At 37.7% G+C, this 21987-nt stretch overlaps 1 protein-coding gene across 1 annotated transcript in view; it reads left to right on the top strand.

Annotated features, from left to right (window-relative positions):
• GASK1B (golgi associated kinase 1B) overlaps window positions 1-21987 on the top strand; it is a 170650-nt gene that overhangs the window by 77607 nt on the left and 71056 nt on the right. The window contains exon 2 of the mRNA XM_053703774.1: window positions 11963-12177. Coding sequence (XP_053559749.1) covers window positions 11963-12177 — 215 coding nt within the window. The remainder of the gene's footprint in view (window positions 1-11962; window positions 12178-21987) is intronic.

Raw genomic sequence — 21987 nt, 5'->3', positions numbered from 1 at the left:
CAGTTGGTATGGCGGGCGTTGACAAAGGCTCTAAGGTAGGTTTCAAAATCCTGGTTTACTCTCTCAGTTACAAATACAAAAATAGTCCAAGAGTGCCTGTGGATAGGCGAAGGAAGAGTCTAACAGATTGAATTTAAAATGGTCAAATATTTATTAACAAATCATAAATATTAATAACATGGATCCATGTATACTACATACATATAAAAACTGAATAAAAAATGTATTTATATATTTATATAAAAACAATCAGAATATGAAAACAATTTGCAAGCAGTTGTCAATCATAACAATTTAAAAGTGGTTGCCAATCATAACAATGAGAGAGTTATCCCTATGAAGTCTCACCAATTAGGGAGATAAACAGATGGGAGTCATATAAAAAGATCTTAAAAAATAAAAAGATCTTAAAATAATGATAAATCCAATGAATGTGTTCTTATAGTAGGAAATTCCAGTGAAAAAATCCGTTGGAAAAAACTAGTGATATAACTTGTGATAATAAAATGATATAAATCCTGGGATAAAAATATATAAAAACGGGTGAACAAATATGTGAAAAAATTACGTGAAAAAATTGTTATATGCAAAATAAATTAATAATGGGGACCCTAAAAAATGAAAAATATGTGAAAAAATATGTGCGAAAAAAGAGGTAATATTAAAAATAGATGATGTTAAAACAAAAAGTAAAAATAAAAATAAAAAAGTGAAAAAGTGAAAAATGAATGTGTTCAAAAAAGTTCAGTGAATAGATTCGAAGGGGTTAGGGATATGTATAATCCAAATAAGATGTCGGTTACTGAATGTTAGTGAGTGATCGTCCTTGTGAGTGTTTCCTTGTAAGTGAATTTTCGTGTGTATCCGTGTGAATGATGATAGTTTTTCCTTTTAGTTAGATAGCTGTGCTTTTTCTTTCAGTGATATCTTTGGTAATTCCTGGTCTCTTCTGCTGTGTCCAATCAGAGGAAAAGTTGTGCACCGCTATAAGCAGTCGCAGTGTAGGATGTGAGAGAGTCAGGGAAACTGTAGCATATTTAAGTATGCTGGATGCATTCCAGTTTCTCTTAAATATAGAAGGGACTCAGGTCTACTCTGATCACAGAACAAGAGCACAGGTGTACTCTAATGATAGTAGAAGATGCAAGGGAGGGCGAAACGCGTTGTTTGCACTTGTGACATTGTGACTTTGAAAGAAGGATATTCTAGTGCAGTCTTTACTGCAACTTTTAACCCGGGTTAATATCATTTCTATATATCCCAAGGTGAGGGAGAACCTGTGCCCCACCGTTCTACTGGAAGAAACAAGTACACCTACAGCAGGCAAGTCTGCCTATACAGCGATCTGACATCAGGACACAGCAATCAGCTGTTTTCCTTCACGCTGTTGGAACATCGAACATCGGATTGAGAAGAGCGGATGGGGAGTCTGTGACGTCAGACGCTGACTCACATGTGCAGAGGTCTGTACACTTCTATCCCCAGGAACGGCAGTGACTACAGCTGCGGTCCTAGTTTTGACCGAAAGATCTAACTTTCCGGTAACACCGTCTGAACTTACGGTATAGTACCTTGCAATTTTTGTGGAGCAAACTATCAGCACACGAATCTAAGCTGTCATTTCTTGCAAGTGTTAAGACACCTACGCTGATTACATACGGCTACCTGCACTGATATTATACATATGAACTTGGTGCTTTTGAGTTTATCCATTCCTTTTGTTTTTATTCTGTTTTTATCACAATAGTGTTATGCCATACATTTTTACATCAGCACAGAGATATAGCAATTTATAATAACATACACCTATAACTGCTGTCTGGAAAGTGTTTGCATAGTCTATTTAGGATTTAGCCTGCATTTAGTATTAGCTAGTATTTTATCTCAGTTTTTAACATTACAGGGAGACGTCCCTAAGTTAGGTTGTTTATATATTGTGTATATTATGCTTATTCACGTTTATTAAATTCAAATTTTTTTTTTTTTATGGTGTGTATACTTTTAGCTCACAAGTGCACTCACTCTATCCTGAAGCTTAGGCTTCGCTAGTGTCTTATGATGATAGCCAGAAGACAAGTAAACAGTGGTTCCAATGAACTTACAAAAGGCACTCCAAAAGGTAGAGATGAACTGTGGACCTCTTTTGGAAACAATATTCACAGGAATGCCATGAAGTCGTACCACATGCAAGAGAAAAAGAGACAATAATTCTTGAGCAGAAGGCAGTTTGGTTAGGGGTACAAAATGAGCCAGTCTGGAAAAGCAATCCACCACAACCCAGGTAACTGTATGGTGGTCAGAAGGAGGAAGGTCCACAATGAAATTCATTGTTAAGTGTGCCCATGGTTGTTTGGGAATGGACAATGGTTGGAGCAAGCCAGGAGGCAAGGATCAGGGAGTTTTGTTGGCAGCACATGTTGTGCAGGCTTTCACATAATCCTGAGCATCAGACTTCATAGTAGGCCACTATACGTGTTGGGAAAGATGCTTAAAATTCCTTGTTAAACCAGGATGTCCTGAGAGTTTACTATCATGAGCCCAGGAGAGTACAGGAGTGAGTAGATTGAGAGGTACAAAAAAGATATCGGAAGCCACGGGAGCTTCAGGAGGTTTACTAGACTGGGCACGTTGCAGTCTTTGAATAATGGTGGTATTCAGTTGAGCTACCATTCAGGAGGGAGGTATGATGTGTTCAATAGGGGAGGAATCACTTGAGTGAGGGAACTGAGGGGAAAGGGCATCCGCCTTCTTGTTCTTGGTCCCAGGAAGATAAGAAACCACAAAGTTAAAATGGGAAAAGAACAAGGCCCACCTGGCCTGTCGAGGATTGAGCCGATGAGCAGTTTCTAGGTAAGTCAGATTCTTGTGTTTGGTAAGAATCTGAATGGTATTGGCCGTGCCCTCTAACCAATCAAGCAATTCAGTCAAAGCCATCTTAATGGCTAAGAGTTCACGATTACCCACATCGTAATTCCTCTCTGCAGGAGTAAAGCGTTTATAGAAAAAGGCTACAGGGTGTCACTTGGAAGTCAAAGGTTCTCTTTGGGTTAGAACTGCTCCAGCCCCTATCTCGGAGGCATCAACCTCTAAAGTGAACTGTAGGTCAGGATCAAGATGGCGGAGCACAGGAGCAGAACAGAAAGCCTTTTTCAAATGAGAGAAGGCATTCAGGAGGCCAATATTTACAGTCTTTGTTCCCTTTGTCAATTCAGTGAGAGGAGCGACTGTTTGAGAAAAGTTCTTTATAAACTTGCGGTAATAATTGGACAACCCCAAGAACCTTGGTAATTCCTTTAATAAAGTAGGTTGAGGCCATTCTAGAACTGCGGTGAGTTTAACAAGATCCATGGCAAAACCTTCCTTCGAGATGACATAACCAAGGAATTGGATCTGAACTTGATCAAACTTACATTTTTCTAGCTTGACTACCAAATAATTGACTCTGAGATGTTGAAGTACCTGTCTCACGTGTTTATGATGCTCCTCCAAAGTCGAACGGAAAACAAGGATGTCATCCACATAGACAATGACAGTGCAGTTGAGGAGGTCAAAGAAGACATCGTTGAAAAATGCCTGGAAGACTGCAGGGGCGTTACACAGTCCAAAGGGCATTACAAGGCGGTCTTCCATTCATGGTCTGGAAAGATACGAATCAGATTGTTTACCCCATGTAAGTCCAGCTTGGTGAAGCAGCGAGCATCCTGGAGCGAGTCATATAGTTTGGTGATCAAGGGAATGGGATAGTGATTCTTTATAGTTATGTTGTTCAAGGCCCTGTAGTCAATGCAGGGTCTGAGCCCACCATCCTTCTTACTGACAAAAAAGAAGCCTGTCCCAGCAGGAGAGGAGGAAGGGCGAATGAAACCTTTAGCTAGGTTCTCTTGGATGTACTCCTCCATGGATTTGGTTTCAGCTTTGGAGAGTGGATAAGTCCTCCCTTTGGGAAGTGGGGCTCCTGAAAAGAGCAGTCATAAGGATGGTGGGGTGGCAGCACGTTGGCTGCTTTTTTCTCTAACACATCAGTGAAGTCTGCAAATACTGATGGAAGGTTTGGATGAGACTGTATACTGGCAATGGGGATGCTGAGCAGAGGAGTGACTTTATCAAGGCAGGAGTGGAAACAGGAGGTACCCAAGGAGGCCATTTGTCCTTCTGCCCAGTTGAACTGTGGATTGTATATCCAAAGCCAAGGAAGACCAAGGATGACAGGCTGTGCTGGGGAATGAATGACCTTAAACTGCAGCTGTTCGGTATGAAGGACTTCCACAGTCAGGGTCAGGGGTGCTGACTCAAAATGGATCAACCCTGAACCAAGGGGGGTGCCATCCAGAGTAGTTATTTTGAGACAATGTCTTTTCTGCAGAAGAGGAAAGCCAGCTTGAATCAAGCTGCCCCTGAATCAATGAAGGCTTGAGCGTGGACTGTATTATGAAGGAAGGAAAGGGTTACAGGAACCAGAATCTGAGTGGAATGAGAGGATTTAGTAGAGATCATGCTTAGAGGTACCCCAGTGTTATCCCCTAAGCATTGACTTTTCCCGGACGAATGTCGCAGTCCTTAAGTTGGTGGGAGTTAGAACCACAATAAAACCATAGTTTCAATCTTCTTCTTTTCTGTCTTTCAGACTCTGAGGGTTTGAAAGAGGAAAGATCCATGGGTTCCTCTACTGGGGAGGTTGGAGATGTTGAAGGGGTAGAGGATACTGCTGAAACCGAATGAATAGGAGGACGGGAGGGAAGGACCCTCCTAGTTCTGTCTCTTTCAGCTTGTCTCTCCTGGAAGTGAGAGTCCAGACTGATACAAAGCATTATAAAGTCATCCAAAGAAGAAGGAACATCATGATAAGTGAGTTCATCTTTGATGCATTCATGCAGACCCCTCCTAAAGGCCAAGGTGCGAAACTCGATGGCGAATTGTGCCACAGTTCTATGCAGGGTTTGGCAATGGTAAAGCAGTCCAAGGGCAAACCACTAGAATGATCAGACAGGCAGGGTTTGGCTACAGAGAGGCAATCCAGAATAATAGGGGTTAACAGGCAGAGTAGTCAGGCAAGCAGAGTTCAGTAGCAGTCAATCAATCCAGCAATTTAGGGGTTAACAAGCAGAGTAGTCAGACAAGCAGACTTCAGCAGCAGTATATCAGTCCAGCAATTTAGGGGTTAACAGGTAGAGTAGTGAGACATGCAGAATTCAGCAGCAGTATATCAATCCAGCAATTCAGGGGTATAACAGGCAGAGTTGTCAGACAGGCAGGGTTCAACCACAAAAAGGCAATATAGCAGTAACGATCTATCACACTCAGGAGCACGCAAAGTAACACCTAAACATAGGCAGTGATAGATCATTTTGAAAAGACTTACATAGGCGCAGGATTCGCGAAACAGGTGTCCAGACCAGCATCAATGAGAGAGGAGCGTGCAGCGATGATGTCAGCATCGCACACATCTGGACCTGACACCCCTGGCAACGAGCAGGGAAGGAGACGCCGCACCCCTATCAACGGCAAGAGCGGTGTGGCGTGACAATAACATGCTGTCTAGGAGAGCTTCTAAGAAATAAAATTGGAGTATAAAAATCTGAGCACCAAGCTAAATATTATGTAGTACTACTGAAGGGCCTCATCATCTACTACTAATTTCTACCTTTCATTTTTAACCCTCTCCCTTCTACCTCTTGTTTGCTTTGAATAGAGCATTAGGCATATAAAAAGTCACGCTATTCAGAATCACTTTGCAATTAACTTGTCCCTGCGGTGATCTTCCTTCCAGCCCAATCCAGCACATTTTTGCAATATTTTCATGAGCCAAATGTGTGAATAATAAAACATCCAAAATAGCAAGGCAGATTCTAAATGTATTAGCAATGTACAAACAACAGCTGAATCAGATATGATGAATATGTTTTATTGGCCCCAATATTCAAAGCATTTACAGGCCGAGATGAGAACTGCCTTTCTAGCCTCATTGGCCTTGCAGTCTGTCAATATATTCAAATAAAAAGAGCGGATCTGCGAAGTTCCGGTGAGTGGCGATTTGTCTCTCATAGGATATAACTGGGAGCACTACCTCAGTAAAATATCTTCACCATCACCACTTCTTTGCACTTTTTTTGGTGGGGTGATATTTGAAGTGTCCCTACACAGTGCAGACAGTATGCTCATTGAAATCCCGTTCCTGTGTAGGAATGCTTAAAAATAATGCCTGTGTGACCTTACTTTCCCAAAACCTACACTAACTGCATAATACTGTAAAGTCTCTTCACTGAAAAGGTGGTGAGACAAACATGGCTGACACCCGACTCGTAACCGCTACTTCAGAGATTGGAATATATTGCACTGCTGGCGATATATCCCAATCAACCTGCAGGTTACTCCCCTGTAACACCCGGTTTACTCCCACAGAACATCTAGACCTACATCATACTTTGGTTATGCCTAGATCATGTCTTCCCTATACTTCCCCTGGAAAATCCAGCTAACGCCCGCAGAAAGCCTGCACCTACGTCATGTCTGCAATCTGCCTGACTAATATAGTATACAAAGAAAAAACCTCCCTATTATACCTATAGAAACTGTGTCACTAGATTTGAATGCTATGTTAAAATGATAGGCATTGTCATGTATAATGCATATTATTTTAAGTATTGTATACAATTTAAAATGTAGTTATTTTTTGATTATTCATTTTATTATTTTAAACATAAATATTTCATTTAAATTTTACATTTATGTGTAAAATGATAGAAATAACAAAAAAATACATTTTAATTTGTATACAAAACTTAAAATAATATGCATTATACATGAAAATAGTATAAAATAGTATACAAATGTAGTGACATAGTTTCCTATATTTATCTATTTTTTTTTAACTTGACTTTATGTGTTATTAAATCTTTTATAAGACATGATATGCTGTTTATCCTTTTTAAAAGGAGCACCCCACCCCAATATCTATCGGCTAGATTTAGAGTTTTGTCGGTAAAGACCCACGTAGCTAACGCTGCTTTTTTTCCAGCGCACCCTTAAGACAATGCTGGTATTTAGAGTTGTCTGAGTGGCTGCGTTAGGCTCAGAAAAAGGAGCGTTGAGCATAATTTATCGCCACTTCAACCCTCAATACCAGCGTTGCTTACGGTAGCGGTAAGTTGGAAAAACGTGCTCGTGCACGATATCCCTATAGAAAACAATGGGGCTGAGCTGGCTGCAAAAAAACCAACACCTGCAAAAAAGCAGCGTTCATCTCTTAACGCAGCCCCATTGTTTCCTATGGGGAAACACTCTCTAAGTCTACACCTAACACCCTAACATGAACCTCGAGTCTAAACACCCCTAACCTTACACTTATTAACCCCTAATCTGCCAACCCCAACATTGCCTACCCCTGCATTATAATATTAACCCCTAATCTGCCGCTCCGGACACCGCTGCCACCTACATTATACTTATGAACCCCTAATCTGCCGCCCCCAATATCGCTGACACCTACATTATATTTATTAACCCCTAATCTGCCACCCCCAACGTCGCCGCCACCTAACTACACTTATTAACCCCTAATCTGCCGACTGGACATCGCCGCCACTATAATAAATGTATTAACCCCTAAACCGCTGCACTCCCGCCTCGCGAGGACTATATAAAAAATGATTAACCCCCAATCTGCCGTCTCTAAAATCGCCGCCACCTACCTACAATTATTAACCCCTAATCTCCCACCCGCAACGTCGCTGCTACTATAATAAATGTATTAACCCCTAAACCTAAGTCTAACCCTAACCCTAACACCCCCCTAACATAAATATAATTTAAATTAAATGAAATAATATTCCTAAAATTAAATAAATTAATCCTATTTAAAACTAAATACTTACCTAGAAAATAAACCCTAATATAGCTACAATATGAATAATAATTACATTGTATCTTTTTTAGGATTTATATTTATGTTACAGGCAACTTTTTATTTATTTTAACTAGGTACAATAGCTATTAAATAGTTATTAACTATTTAATAGCTACCTAGTTAAAATAATTACAAAATTACATGTAAAATAAATCCTAACCTAAGTTACAATTAAACCTAACACTACACTATCATTAAATAAATTAAATAAATTACCTACAATTAGCTAAACTAAAATACAATTAAATAAACTAATCTATAATACAAAACCCCCCCACTAAATTACAAAAAATAAAAAAATATTACAAGAAGTTTAAACTAATTACAGCTAATCTAAGCCCCCTAATAAAATAAAAAAGCCCCCCAAAATAAAAAAAAAATGCCCTACCCTATTCTAAATTACAAAAGTAATTAGCTCTTTTTCCAGCCCTTAAAAGGGCTTTTTGCGGGGCATTGCCCCAAAGTAATCTTCTCTTTTACCTGTAAAAAAAAATACAACCCCCCAACATTAAAACCCACTACCCACATACCCCTACTCTAACCCACCCAAACCCCCTTAAAAAAACCTAACGCTAACCCCCTGAAGATCTCCCTACCAGCCCTTAAAAGGGCTTTTTGCGTGGCATTGCCCCAGAGTAATCAGGTCTTTTACCTGTAAAAAAAAAATACAACCCCCCCCAACATTAAAACCCACCACCCACATACCCCTACTCTAACCCACCCAAACCCCCTTAAAAATCCTAACACTAACCCCCTGAAGATCTCCCTACCTTGAGTCGTCTTCACCCAGCCGAACCGAAATCTTCATCCAAGGTGCACAGAGGAGGTCCTTCATCCGGTAGAAGTCTTCATCCAGGTGGCGTCTTCAATCTTCATCCATCCGGAGCGGAGCGGAGCCATCTTCCAAGGAGCCGACGCGGAGCCATCCTCTTCATCCGGAGTCTTCTAACACAATGATGGTACCTTTAAGTGACATCATCCAAGATGGCGTCTCTTCAATTCCGATAGGCTGATAGGATTCTATCAGCCAATCGGAATTAAGGTAGGAAAAATCCAATCAGCCAATCGTATTGAGCTTGATTTCTATTGGCTGTTCCAATCAGCCAATAGAATGCAAGCTCAATACAATTGGCTGATTGCATCAGCCAATCGGATTGAACTTCAATCTGATTGGCTGATTGCATCAGCCAATCAGATTTTTCCTACCTTAATTCCGATTGGCTGATAGAATCCTATCAGCCAATCGGAATTGAAGGGACGCCATCTTGGATGACGTAACTTAAAGGTACCGTCATTGTGTTAGAAGACTCCGGATGAAGAGGATGGCTCTGCATCGGCTCCTTGGAAGATGGCTCGGCTCCGCTCCGCTCCAGATGAATGAAGATTGAAGACGCCGCCTGGATGAAGACTTCTACCAGATGAAGGACCTCCTCTGCGCACCTTGGATGAAGATTTTGGCTCGGCTGGGTGCAGACGACTCAAGGTAGGGAGATCTTCAGGGGGTTAGTGTTAGGATTTTTTAAGGGGGTTTGGGTGGGTTAGAGTAGGGGTATGTGGGTGGTGGGTTTTAATGTTGGGGGGGTTGTATTTTTTTTTTTACAGGTAAAAGACCTGATTACTCTGGGGCAATGCCACGCAAAAAGCCCTTTTAAGGGCTGGTAAAAGAGCTGATTACTTTTGTAATTTAGAATAGGGTAGGGCATTTTTTTTATTTGGGGGGGGGGTTATTTTATTAGGGGGCTTAGATTAGGTGTAATTAGTTTAAACTTCTTGTAATATTTTTTTATTTTTTGTAATTTAGTGGGGGTTTTTTTGTATTATAGATTAGTTTATTTAATTGTATTTTAGTTTAACTAATTGTAGGTAATTTATTTAATTTATTTAATGATAGTGTAGTGTTAGGTTTAATCGTAACTTAGGTTAGGATTTATTTTACATGTAATTTTGTAATTATTTTAACTAGGTAGCTATTAAATAGTTAATAACTATTTGATAGCTATTGTACCTAGTTAAAATCAATACAAAGTTGCCTGTAAAATAAATATAAATCCTAAAATAGATACAATGTAATTATTATTCTTAGTGTAGATATATTTGGGTTTGTTTTCTAGGTAAGTATTTAGTTTTAAATAGGATTCATTTATTTAATTATAGGAATATTATTTTGTTTAATTTAAATTATATTTATGTTAGGGGGGGTTTTAGGGTTAGGGTTAGACTTAGGTTTAGGGGTTAATACATTCATTATAGTAGCGACGTTGCGGGCGGGAGATTAGGGGTTAATAATTGTAGGTAGGTGGCGGCGATGTTAGGGAGGGCAGATTAGGGGTTAATACAATTTATTCTAGTGTTTGCGAGGTGGGAGTATGGCAGTTTAGGGGTTAATACATTTAATATAGTGGCGGCGAGGTCCAGTCGGCAGATTAGGGGTTAATAATTGTAGTTAGGTAGCGGCGACGTTGGGGGGGCAGATTAGGGGTTAATAAATATAATGTAGGTGTCGGCGATGTTAGGGGCAGTAGATTAGGGGTTCATAGGGATAATGTAGGTTGCGGCGGTGTCCGGTCTGCAGATTAGGGGTTAAAATTTTTTATTATAGTGTTTGCGATGTGGGGGGCCTCGGCTTAGGGGTACATAGGTAGTTTATGGGTGTTAGTGTACTTTAAAGCACTGTAGTTAAGAGCTTTATATTCCCGCGTTAGCCCATAAAGCTCTTAACTACTGACTTTTTTTGGCGGTAGGAGTCTTGTCGGTAGAGGGTCTACTGCTCACTTCTTCCAAGACTCCAAATACCAGCGTTAGGAAAATCCCATTGAGAAGATAGGATACGCAATTGACGTAAGGGGATCTGCGGTAGCCTTTCCTGGCCCTTTCCTGGCTGACTCTAAATACCAGCGGGCGGTAAAAAGCAGCTTTAGGACCCCTTAACACTGCTTTTGATGTCTAACGCCAAACTCTAAATCTAACCTATGTATTTTTAGCTATCTTTCCACACTCCATTCTGGCACAGAGTGTTTAGGGGTAGCCCCAGCATTCTAGCTCCCTTGATATCCTGGTACGCTGTGTATTTTTTCTAGTTTGCATTAGAGGGTTGTTGCGGATTGGGGGTTAATAGGTTAGGGGGCTTATTGCATGGGGTTGTGACAGGCTAGTGGTTAATAAGTTAGGGAGCTTATTGGGTTGGGGGTTGTGATGGGTTAGGGGTAAAAAGGTTAGGGGCTTATTGCGTTGAGGGTTCTGGTGGATTAGGGGTCAATAGGTTAGGGGTTTGTGGTAGTTTAGGGGTTAAGTAGTGAGGGGTTAGTTTGCGGTGGTGGGTTCTGTCAGTTTAGGGGTACATAAGTATAGTTGTTAGGTACGGTGCTATATATTCCAAAGGGGTCATTTAGTATACATTGCCAATGTCAGTGTAGATGCTGGCTATATATTCCAGCCAGTATAGGTGCTGTTATTGGCAATTTATAGTAAAACACCTCCTGGTGATGCTGATTGTTAATATAGATCTTGGCAGGTTGGAATATTTTGCCGGCTCACTCTACATCACGACGGATCCCTTTGAATATATTGCTGCATCACAGAACTTTCTATCTCAAATAACCAGTATATTGAGGAATGCATAGAGTTCAAATGGATATTTTATTCGGTACAAGTAAAAAAAAACAGTAACTTACTGTTTGCTTATATTTTGATCCCAAGAGCATCAGCTGACATCTTTAGCTTCCTCCTTTTACTTGTACATTGTTTGAATTTGGTCATCATCTGTCTAGACTCTTATGCTTATATACCTCCCTGTATGCAAGTTGCTTTTTCATATATCAGGAATTAATAAGAAGATTGATGCTGATTCTTGAAAAAATACGCAAAACATAAAAAAAAAAGAAAACTTTTTAGTTAAACCTAATCATACGTGAAATCTCCACTTATTAATTCTTCTTTGATAGTAAAATATATCCATACAAATTCATGCCAGCAACATAATCTAATCAGATTTTATGATCTGTATGTTTTTCTGTAGTCGTGTAAAAAGTGTCAAATTAAGATATTTTGTTTTACTTGTAGATGGCCTTCCTTGTCCAGTTATTTTGTGGGACTCAGCCTTGTCACCAACAAATAACAAAACACAATCTTCTGTCCAGTTGAACTGGGGTTCCTATCAGCAGATGCTTAAACAGAAGTGCTGGTTGAATGGCAGAGCACCCAAGGCAGAATCGGGTTGTACTGGAATTCATCATTATGAATGGTCCAAGATGGCACTTTTTGATTTTCTTCTCCAGGTAAGCAATGACAAATAAATATGTAGAATGGTGATTATGGATCTGATCTGAGCAAAATGTAATGGAAATATACACAGCATAGTTTGCTAAGGTATAACAGAAGTGCCAAAAACAATCAGAAACAGGCCTGAGAACTACTTTTAATAAGATAGTCAGCTGGAATACTCATAATTACCTTTGCTTTTATAAGGTCAGAGATAAAGTTAAATAATTTATTTTACCTTTATGAAATAAAATGGCAAGTGTATTTCATGGAATTTGTCTTCTAAATTCCCATTTTACATTGCAAATAAATCTTGTATACAACTCAGAGGAACAAATCCAGAGATTCCTTTAGTTCATCAAGCACGTCCTTCAACCTACCCTGGTTCCTAAATTGGTGAACATTTTCCTCACAATGCTGTAAATCTTAACTCAAAACCTATAACACCAAAACTTATAATATGAGGCATCTGTATACACACTGACTAGACAACATATATGTTTATGCTTTAAAAATGTATATTTTGAGTTAATAACCAGAAGGGTACATTATAGTACATGAGGTAGGAAAAAGGGACAATCACTTCAAAAGGAGCATTTTTAGATGTTTTGTTTGATTGATAAACTGTTACAAATATTCTCTTTTTTCCTTTTAAAGCAACATAATACCTGAATTGGAAAAAATAGAACATTTTCATGTAATCCAGTGAATTTCTTCTTTGATTAAAGGGACACTGAACCCAAATTTTTTTTCTTTCGTGTTTCAGATAGAGCATGCAATTTTAAGTAACTTTCTAATTTACTCCTATTATCAATTTTTCTTTGTTCTCTTGTTATCTTTATTTGAAAAATAATGCATCTAAGCTTTTGTTTGGTTCAGTTCTGGACAGCACTTTTCTATTGGTGGATGCATTTATCCACCAATCAGCAAGAACAACCCAGGTTGTTCACCAAAAATAGGACGGCATCTAAACTTACATTCTTGCATTTCAAATAAAGATACCAAGAGAATGAAAAAAATGATAATAGGAGTAAATTAGAAAGTTGCTTAAAATGTCATGCTCTATCTGAATCACAAAATAAAAAATTTGGGTTCAGTATCCCTTTAAATAACTAAGCTTGCGGCAAAATGTATACGTTGATGTAACATGAATGTCATAAACAGAGCTTTGGTATGCAATACCCCATTTACCAAAACAACACAAATAATACTCGCCAAGAACAAAGAAACATAAAGGCAACAATTCTGGTTTTGCAAAAATATTGCATTAATGCGTGACATTTTATTATTCATAAAGCAGCTATCTATAATTATACGACTTACAGTTAATTATAAGTCCATGTATTTGTGCTATGTAGGTACATTTTACTACATGATATACTGTACTTACAGTATTTAAGTTCTTGCATTTTTTTACTCAGACTGTACCAAATCTTTAAATATAACTAAAAATGGCCTTTCTACCAATGTCTTCTGTATGCAAGAAACTCTTATATTTGTACTCTTTGTAGCAAACTGTATGACATGGCGTATGAAAAATGACATAGCACTGGTTTAGTGCGACCATTTCACTTATGTATAAATCACACAAGTGCACATGTATAATGTGTCAGAATTAGTTATTTCTTCAGTTCATTTAGTTGCATTTAGTTTTTACATAAAATTCTTGGCTGGGCCCTCTACCCATTTGTCTCCTATAAATGCTACCTCTGTATAATATATTTATAGTGCTCTGGAATCTTTTGGTGCTTTACAAATAACCAATTCTACTAATAATAATAATTATAATGATGCATCAATATGTTTTTCTTTCTGAATTGTTATAAGGCAATATAATGCACAGGGATCGGCTAGGTGTCCGTACACGGACACTGGTGTCCGTGACTGGCCCTTGCAGTGTCCGCCACCCGTTTTGCAGGGGTCAGGGAGGAGTAGATCAGATGAATGCTGGTCCTGACTCCTTCTTGACACAGGCGGCACCACGTTTTGCGGGGTTGGGGCCGCACCCACGGAACACCGCCTAGTAGTGGGAAAGTGAGTGAGAGAGAGGGAAGAACTAAGCTGCCTGCAGTGCAGCCTGTGTCAACCACCCGTGACCCGTCCCGATTCCTTGATCTGTGCGGCAGCTTGGTGCTGGTGTCTGTGTGTAGAAGACCGCCGCCTACTCTGATAAACCTTACCTAACCAAGTAGGTAACCAACCATGATGATCATGCGATTAACATCAAGGTGGGTGAGTTTGGTTAGGAGTTGCAGACTCTCAATACAAATATAAAAAAAAGGTTAGAATTTTGAAAACATTTTATACTAGTATACCACAAGCAGTCTTTATATAAAGTTATTTTAAACTTGTTTGATTAGATGACTAATTTGTACTTGTGGAACTAGACCAGGGGCATCCAACAAGCAGCCCATTTGACAGCAAAGTGCAGCTCTCCTGACTTATAGAAACTTAGAATGTGTTGGCAGATAGGAACCATTCTGCCTATCTAGTCTGCAATTTTCTGAATACTTTTATTAGTTCCTGGCCTTATCTTATACCTAGCATAGCCTTATGCTTATCCCATGCATTTTTAAATGTCTTCACTGTCTCTACCACTTCTGCTGGATGGCTTTTCCACCATGCATACACTACCCTCTTAGTAAAGAGAATGTTTTTTGATGTTTTTAATTTGAAATGTACCTTGGTGTCCTTTGGAAAATGTCCGCCACAGTCTTGGTCCATGCCTATCCCTGATAATGCATATGGGAGTTGATTTCAATCTTTCCAATTTTTATTCTTGATACTGGAAAAATGTGAATGGTGCTTTTTTTTCTTCCAAAAATACAGTAGATAGCAAAAAAATGGAACAGCTCAAATCACAAACAAAGCCGTGTGTTGCACAGAAAACCTGCCTGAGGAATGTCCCTGTAGAATAGTACTGAGATAGAGGAACAGAGCTAAAAGTGTTCATAGATTAAGGCAACAATGCCGAAACATATAAGGTGTTACCTCCCCTTACCGTTTTTAATGTGACTTAATAAAAGATTTTGTTTTTATCTAGAAGAGTGCCGACACAATCTCTTTTATTATCTATGCTTTTTTCTTCTTCTTCCTGTTAAAGTCAGAATGAAACACAGCTGAGATATTCAATCTCTCAGCTGCATGCTGATCACTGAGATTCAAAATGGGTTAATGGAGATAAAAGGAGTCCTATGTGTATTTTGCAATTAGATAGACTAGTGTTTATGATAAGTCTTAAGAACAATTTGAATGCAATTTGTATATGGGCATTTCTTTTGCCCCCTGGCATTAACCTGTAAGTTAACTCTAAAAATGGTAGGTTTTCAGTTCTAAGAATCTTCACAAGCCTAACCCTGCCACATACTTGTGCATTTTTGATATCATGCACAAACGGAAATAAATAGAAAATTTGTTTAAACATTACTTTGTAGAAACTAAAGTACTTTATAAAAACGAAACCTTTGCACTTATATTTTCAATTCTTAAACAACTAATATAGGGCTAGATTACTAGTGTCGTTCTAGTAATCTAGACTTCAGAGCTATGCTTAACTGTTATGCGAAAACAAAAAAGTTGCACAAAACACATAAAAAATACATTTATAAGTACAGTTACACTCATGTTAACAGTGTCTGTTAAAAAATATTTTAAGAAATTGCATTTAAAAATTATAAAGGCTAAAGGATATGAGGTCTCAGGTGTTAGGAAAAAAATACCTGCAAATGGCTTTACATATACATGTCTAAATAAATATATATATATATATATATATATATATACCTGTGTACATATGTATCTATGTATTTATATATGTGCATATATGTATTTACAGTCATATATACACATATAAACACATAGATTCATATGAACAAAGAGTAAGTAATGTCAGAGTAACATTACAACAAGTATGTACATATTAGAACTCAACTACAGTAATTGAGCAAAATTGGCAATATTTGGGTTTACCAAAACAATGGAACACAAAGGTCCGGGTTAAAATATAACTTTTATTAAGTGTGTATTAAAATAATAGAACCCTATTATTTTAATACACACTTTATAAAAGTTATATTTCAACCCAAACCTTCTTGTTCCATTGTTTTGGTAAACCCAAATATTGCCAATTTTGCTCAATAACTGTAGTTGAGTGCTAATATGTACATACTTGTTGTAATGTTACTCTGACATTACTTACTCTTTGTTCACATTAATCATGTACAACACCTCTCCCCCTAATTAATAACTAATAATTGATGATAAGAATGATATTCTATGATTATTGAAATTGGGATTCTACATCAGGTAGTGCCGCTATTCCCTCCTTCGTACATAAATACATATGTATACATTTAAAGATATGTATGTAAGTGCATTGGAGCCCTTGGCAGTCAAGTAGCTGAAACCATGAAAAATAATATTTTTGCAATATTCATATTTAATAAAGTGTTAAAGGGGCCGAATTATTATTTTGCAGATGGACATGATCCGTTGTAGTGGATCATGTCCACTGCACACCGATAAATGCCGACAGCATAAGCTGTTGGCATATATCATTGCACAAGCATTTCTTGTGCAATACCGCCCCCTGCAGATTCGTGGCCAATCGGCCGCTCGCAGGGGGTGTCGATCAACCCGATCATATCCGATCGGGCTGATTGCTGTTCGCCGCCTCAGAGGTTGGCGGACGAGTTAAGGAGCAGCGGTCGTAAGACCGCTGCTTCTTAACTCCTGTTTTCGGCGAGCCTGAAGGCTCGCGCGGAAACAGCTGCATTCAGCTCCTTTCGGGCCTTGATAAATCTTCCCATAGTGTGTATTTAGTGTAAATATTGTACATTCCAATGTTCATCACATAGGGGAATATAATCTATGTATTTTTAAATAGATATTCCTATATGTATCTGTATATATCTATATCTCTACAGGGAGTGCAGAATTATTAGGCAAATGAGTATTTTGACCACATCATCCTCTTTATGCATGTTGTCTTACTCCAAGCTGTATAGGCTCGAAAGCCTACTACCAATTAAGCATATTAGGTGATGTGCATCTCTGTAATGAGAAGGGGTGTGGTCTAATGACATCAACACCCTATATCAGGTGTGCATAATTATTAGGCAACTTCCTTTCCTTTGGCAAAATGGGTCAAAAGAAGGACTTGACAGGCTCAGAAAAGTAAAAAATAGTGAGATATCTTGCAGAGGGATGCAGCACTCTTAAAATTGCAAAGCTTCTGAAGCGTGATCATCGAACAATCAAGCATTTCATTCAAAATAGTCAACAGGGTCGCAAGAAGCGTGTGGAAAAACCAAGGCTCAAAATAACTGCCCATGAACTGAGAAAAGTCAAGCGTGCAGCTGCCAAGATGCCACTTGCCACCAGTTTGGCCATATTTCAGAGCTGCAACATCACTGGAGTGCCCAAAAGCACAAGGTGTGCAATATTCAGAGACATGGCCAAGGTAAGAAAGGCTGAAAGACGACCACCACTGAACAAGACACACAAGCTGAAACGTCAAGACTGGGCCAAGAAATATCTCAAGACTGATTTTTCTAAGGTTTTATGGACTGATGAAATGAGAGTGAGTCTTGATGGGCCAGATGGATTGGCCCGTGGCTGGATTGGTAAAGGGCAGAGAGCTCCAGTCCGACTCAGACACCAGCAAGGTGGAGGTGGAGTACTGGTTTGGGCTGGTATCATCAAAGATGAGCTTGTGGGGCCTTTTCGGGTTGAGGATGGAGTCAAGCTCAACTCCCAGTCCTACTGCCAGTTTCTGGAAGACACCTTCTTCAAGCAGTGGTACAGGAAGAAGTCTGCATCCTTCAAGAAAAACATGATTTTCATGCAGGACAATGCTCCATCACACGCGTCCAAGTACTCCACAGCGTGGCTGGCAAGAAAGGGTATAAAAGAAGAAAATCTAATGACATGGCCTCCTTGTTCACCTGATCTGAACCCCATTGAGAACCTGTGGTCCATCATCAAATGTGAGATTTATAAGGAGGGAAAACAGTACACCTCTCTGAACAGTGTCTGGGAGGCTGTGGTTGCTGCTGCACGCAATGTTGATGGTGAACAGATCAAAACACTGACAGAATCCATGGATGGCAGGCTTTTGAGTGTCCTTGCAAAGAAAGGTGGCTATATTGGTCACTGATTTGTTTTTGTTTTGTTTTTGAATGTCAGAAATTTATATTTGTGAATGTTGAGATGTTATATTGGTTTCACTGGTAAAAATAAATAATTGAAATGGGTATATATTTGTTTTTTGTTAAGTTGCCTAATAATTATGCACAGTAATAGTCACCTGCACACACAGATATCGCCCTAAAATAGCTATAACTAAAAACAAACTAAAAACTACTTCCAAAACTATTCAGCTTTAATATTAATGAGTTTTTTGGGTTCATTGAGAACATGGTTGTTGTTCAATAATAAAATTAATCCTCAAAAATACAACTTGCCTAATAATTCTGCACTCCCTGTACAGTATTTATATATATATATATATATATATATATATATATATATATATATATATATAAATATATATATATATATATATATATATATATATATATATATATATATAAAAATATATATATATATATATATATATATATATATATACATATATATATATATATATATATATATATATATATAAATATATATGTCCAATATATAGAAGGCACTCTCCAGATTTAAATTAATATTCAATCTTTAATCCAATGTGACGTTTTGGGCTTTCACCCCGTTCCGTTCTCAGACCAGTTACCAGGGATCTGGTCTGAGAACGGGGGTGCAACCCAGAAACGTCACATTGGAATAAAGATTGAATATTAATTCAATTCCGGAGAGTGTCTTCTTGATATTGGACATATTTAGAATCTTGTTGTGCACCCTGTTCAGTAATGGATCAAACCGAGTGCTAGGCCCAGCTGTACATATATATATATATATATATATATATATATATATATATACATTTTTCACAAACAGAAGATATTGTAGGCTTAAAATAATAAAAACAGTTCTTTTATTGATCCCACATAGGCTATAAAATAACCTAGGAGGTTATAGCAAGGGTTTGTACAGCACAAATGAGCATTGAAATGCTAACATGTTTCGGCCAGGGGCCGTAATCATAGCTGATCAATGCTTCTGCAATAAAAATATTTAAAAGCAGGGCTCATTCCCAATTGGTTGGCTTTTAATCCAATCGGATACCTTACAACCAGGGTGTGTTGCATTCTCACAAGTGTGGACTAATTAATTAGTTAACCCTCTCATCGTGATCATATTATTGACACATGTCTGGACTGCAATAGGCAGAGACACATATATATCCTGTCAGCATAAATATGCAGATATTCTTACAAAATGTATTATACAGACTTCATGGAAACAGACATAAATAATTGGGTAGAAGTTGTGAAAAGTAGAAAATTGTGCTCAGTTATACTGAATACATCAACATTACTATGCTTAGAAATGGATAAATATATAGATAGATTTGTAAATGTTTACTCTGTGTTAAAGGACATTAGTTCCCACAATACCCATTATGGTTTTAAAAACATGTGAAATCTCAATTTACAGATATATCCAATAGAGTACAATATCATCACTGTCCCATTCAAAACAAGAATTAGAGCATTACATATACACCAAGAAGGGAATCCTCTTCATTATAAATAACCGTGTTTGAAACAGTGTTAGAAATGGTGATATGTTGGTAACAATGCGGGTGTAGTTACACATATACATATATACACGCACGTGCACATACATACATTTATATGCATACACATAAGGAGAAGAGAGTAGGAGAGTGACAGGACAACAATATCTCATAAAATATTGAATTAAAAGTTAGCAAAATGTAATGGTATATACATCTTTGTGCATATATGGATTAATATAATGATGCATGATCCTAAATCAATCCCAGTGGTAATACCAGCAGATACACAAACATATATATATATACACATAGTTTTGGTAATTTAGATGTCATCTACAAATAGTTATTGATTGTTAATGAATCTAGACACTTTTGTATTGATGTACATTGTATCCCTAGTCATATTGTTCTAAAATTGAACAGCAGAATAAGACTATTGATTAGGATTAATTAAGTTTTTAAATATACATGTATTCTACTAAAGTGTGTTTAATTCTACATGTATAAAGGAAGTTCAATGTAAATTACTAGTAATGGTGACTATCCTATTTCCAGTAATTGATTAAAGGGACATGAAACCCAATTTTTTTTTCTTTCATGATTTAGAAAGAGCATACAATTATAAACAACTTTCTAATTTACTTCTATTATCTAATTTGCTTCATTCTCTTGATATTCTTTGCTGAAAAACATATCTAGATATGCTTAGTAGCTGCTGATTGGTAGCTGCACATAGATGCCTCCTGTGATTGGTTCACCGTGTGCATTGCTATTTCTTCATTAAAGTATATCTAAAGAATGAAGCAAATTAGGTAATAGAAGTAAATTGGAATGTTGTTTAAAATTGTATTCTCTACCTTAATCATGAAAGAAAATGTTTGGGTATAGTGTCCCTTTAAGTCGTATAATGATTACTGATTACTGGAAATAGGGGTGTTAGCTTTTTTGTTGTTGCAGTTTCCACACTCCATTGAAGTCTATGGGAAAATATGCGGTTGTGATATTCGAAGTTCAACTCTTGTGCACACGTCGGGTTTTCACTCGCGCACAAACTTTTCACTATCAAGTTGTAATATGAAGCGCACAATAAGCCTCTGTTTAGCAATGTTAAAGGGACAATCTAGTCAAAATTAAACTTTCATGATTCAGATAGGGCATGCATTTTTAAACAACTTTCCAATTTACTTTTATCATCAAATTTGCTTTATTCTCTTTGTATTCTTTGTTGAAAGCTTAACCTAGGTAGGTTCATATGCTAATTTCTAAGCCCTTGAAGGCCATCTCTTATCTCAATGCATTTTTACAGTTTCTCACAGATAGACTGCGCTAGTTCATGTGTGCCATAAAGATAATTGTGCTCACTCCCATGGAGTAGTTTATGAGTCAGCACTGATTAGCTAAAATGCAAGTCTGTCAAAAGAACTGAAATAAGGGGCAGCCTGCAGAGGATTAGATACAAGCTAATCACAGAGGTAAAAAGTATAGTAATATAACTGTGTTGGTTATACAAAACTGGAGAATGGGTAAAAGGGATTATCTATCTTTTTAAACAATAAACATTCTGGAGTAGACTGTCCCTTTAACGTGCGAGCCGAAGAGCAAAATAGCGATCTATTCGTAATCTAGCCCATAATCATAAAATCATCTACATATTATTCTATAGCTAATCTTTGCTTTTAATGTATCATTATACCTAGCATGCATATACGGTTTAACATCCCTTTAACTCACCCTGCGCTATCCTTTCAAAGTATAGAGCTATAGAGAGTGATAAAAAAAATTGTCAGTCGCATTAAGAGTCTCTAGTAAACTTTTTTCTACCATTTTTATTACTAGATTGTTCTGGTTCCGTAGGTCAGGGTCACAATAAGGACAACGCATACTGCGCTGTTGGTTGCAATCCACTTGTAATCTAGCCCATGCTGTGTTATATCATAAAACATATTGTTAATTTTTTAATATGAAATCTGTCTTATTTTAATCCAAAAACAAAATTAAAGTAAAAAATATTGGGTTAACGCTACGTTGGTGCTGAAAAAAACAATTTATATTTTTCCTCTGTACATGTAAATCTACACACAGTCCTAGAAAGAAGTCCTAGTTGATATATAGCAAACAATCTCTTCTCCAGCTGAAAAAA

This window comes from Bombina bombina, chromosome 2 (genome assembly GCF_027579735.1).
Source record: "Bombina bombina isolate aBomBom1 chromosome 2, aBomBom1.pri, whole genome shotgun sequence".
NCBI lineage: Eukaryota > Metazoa > Chordata > Amphibia > Anura > Bombinatoridae > Bombina > Bombina bombina.
Note: the sequence above shows the minus strand (reverse complement) of the source record. Positions and strands in the feature narration are given on the sequence as shown.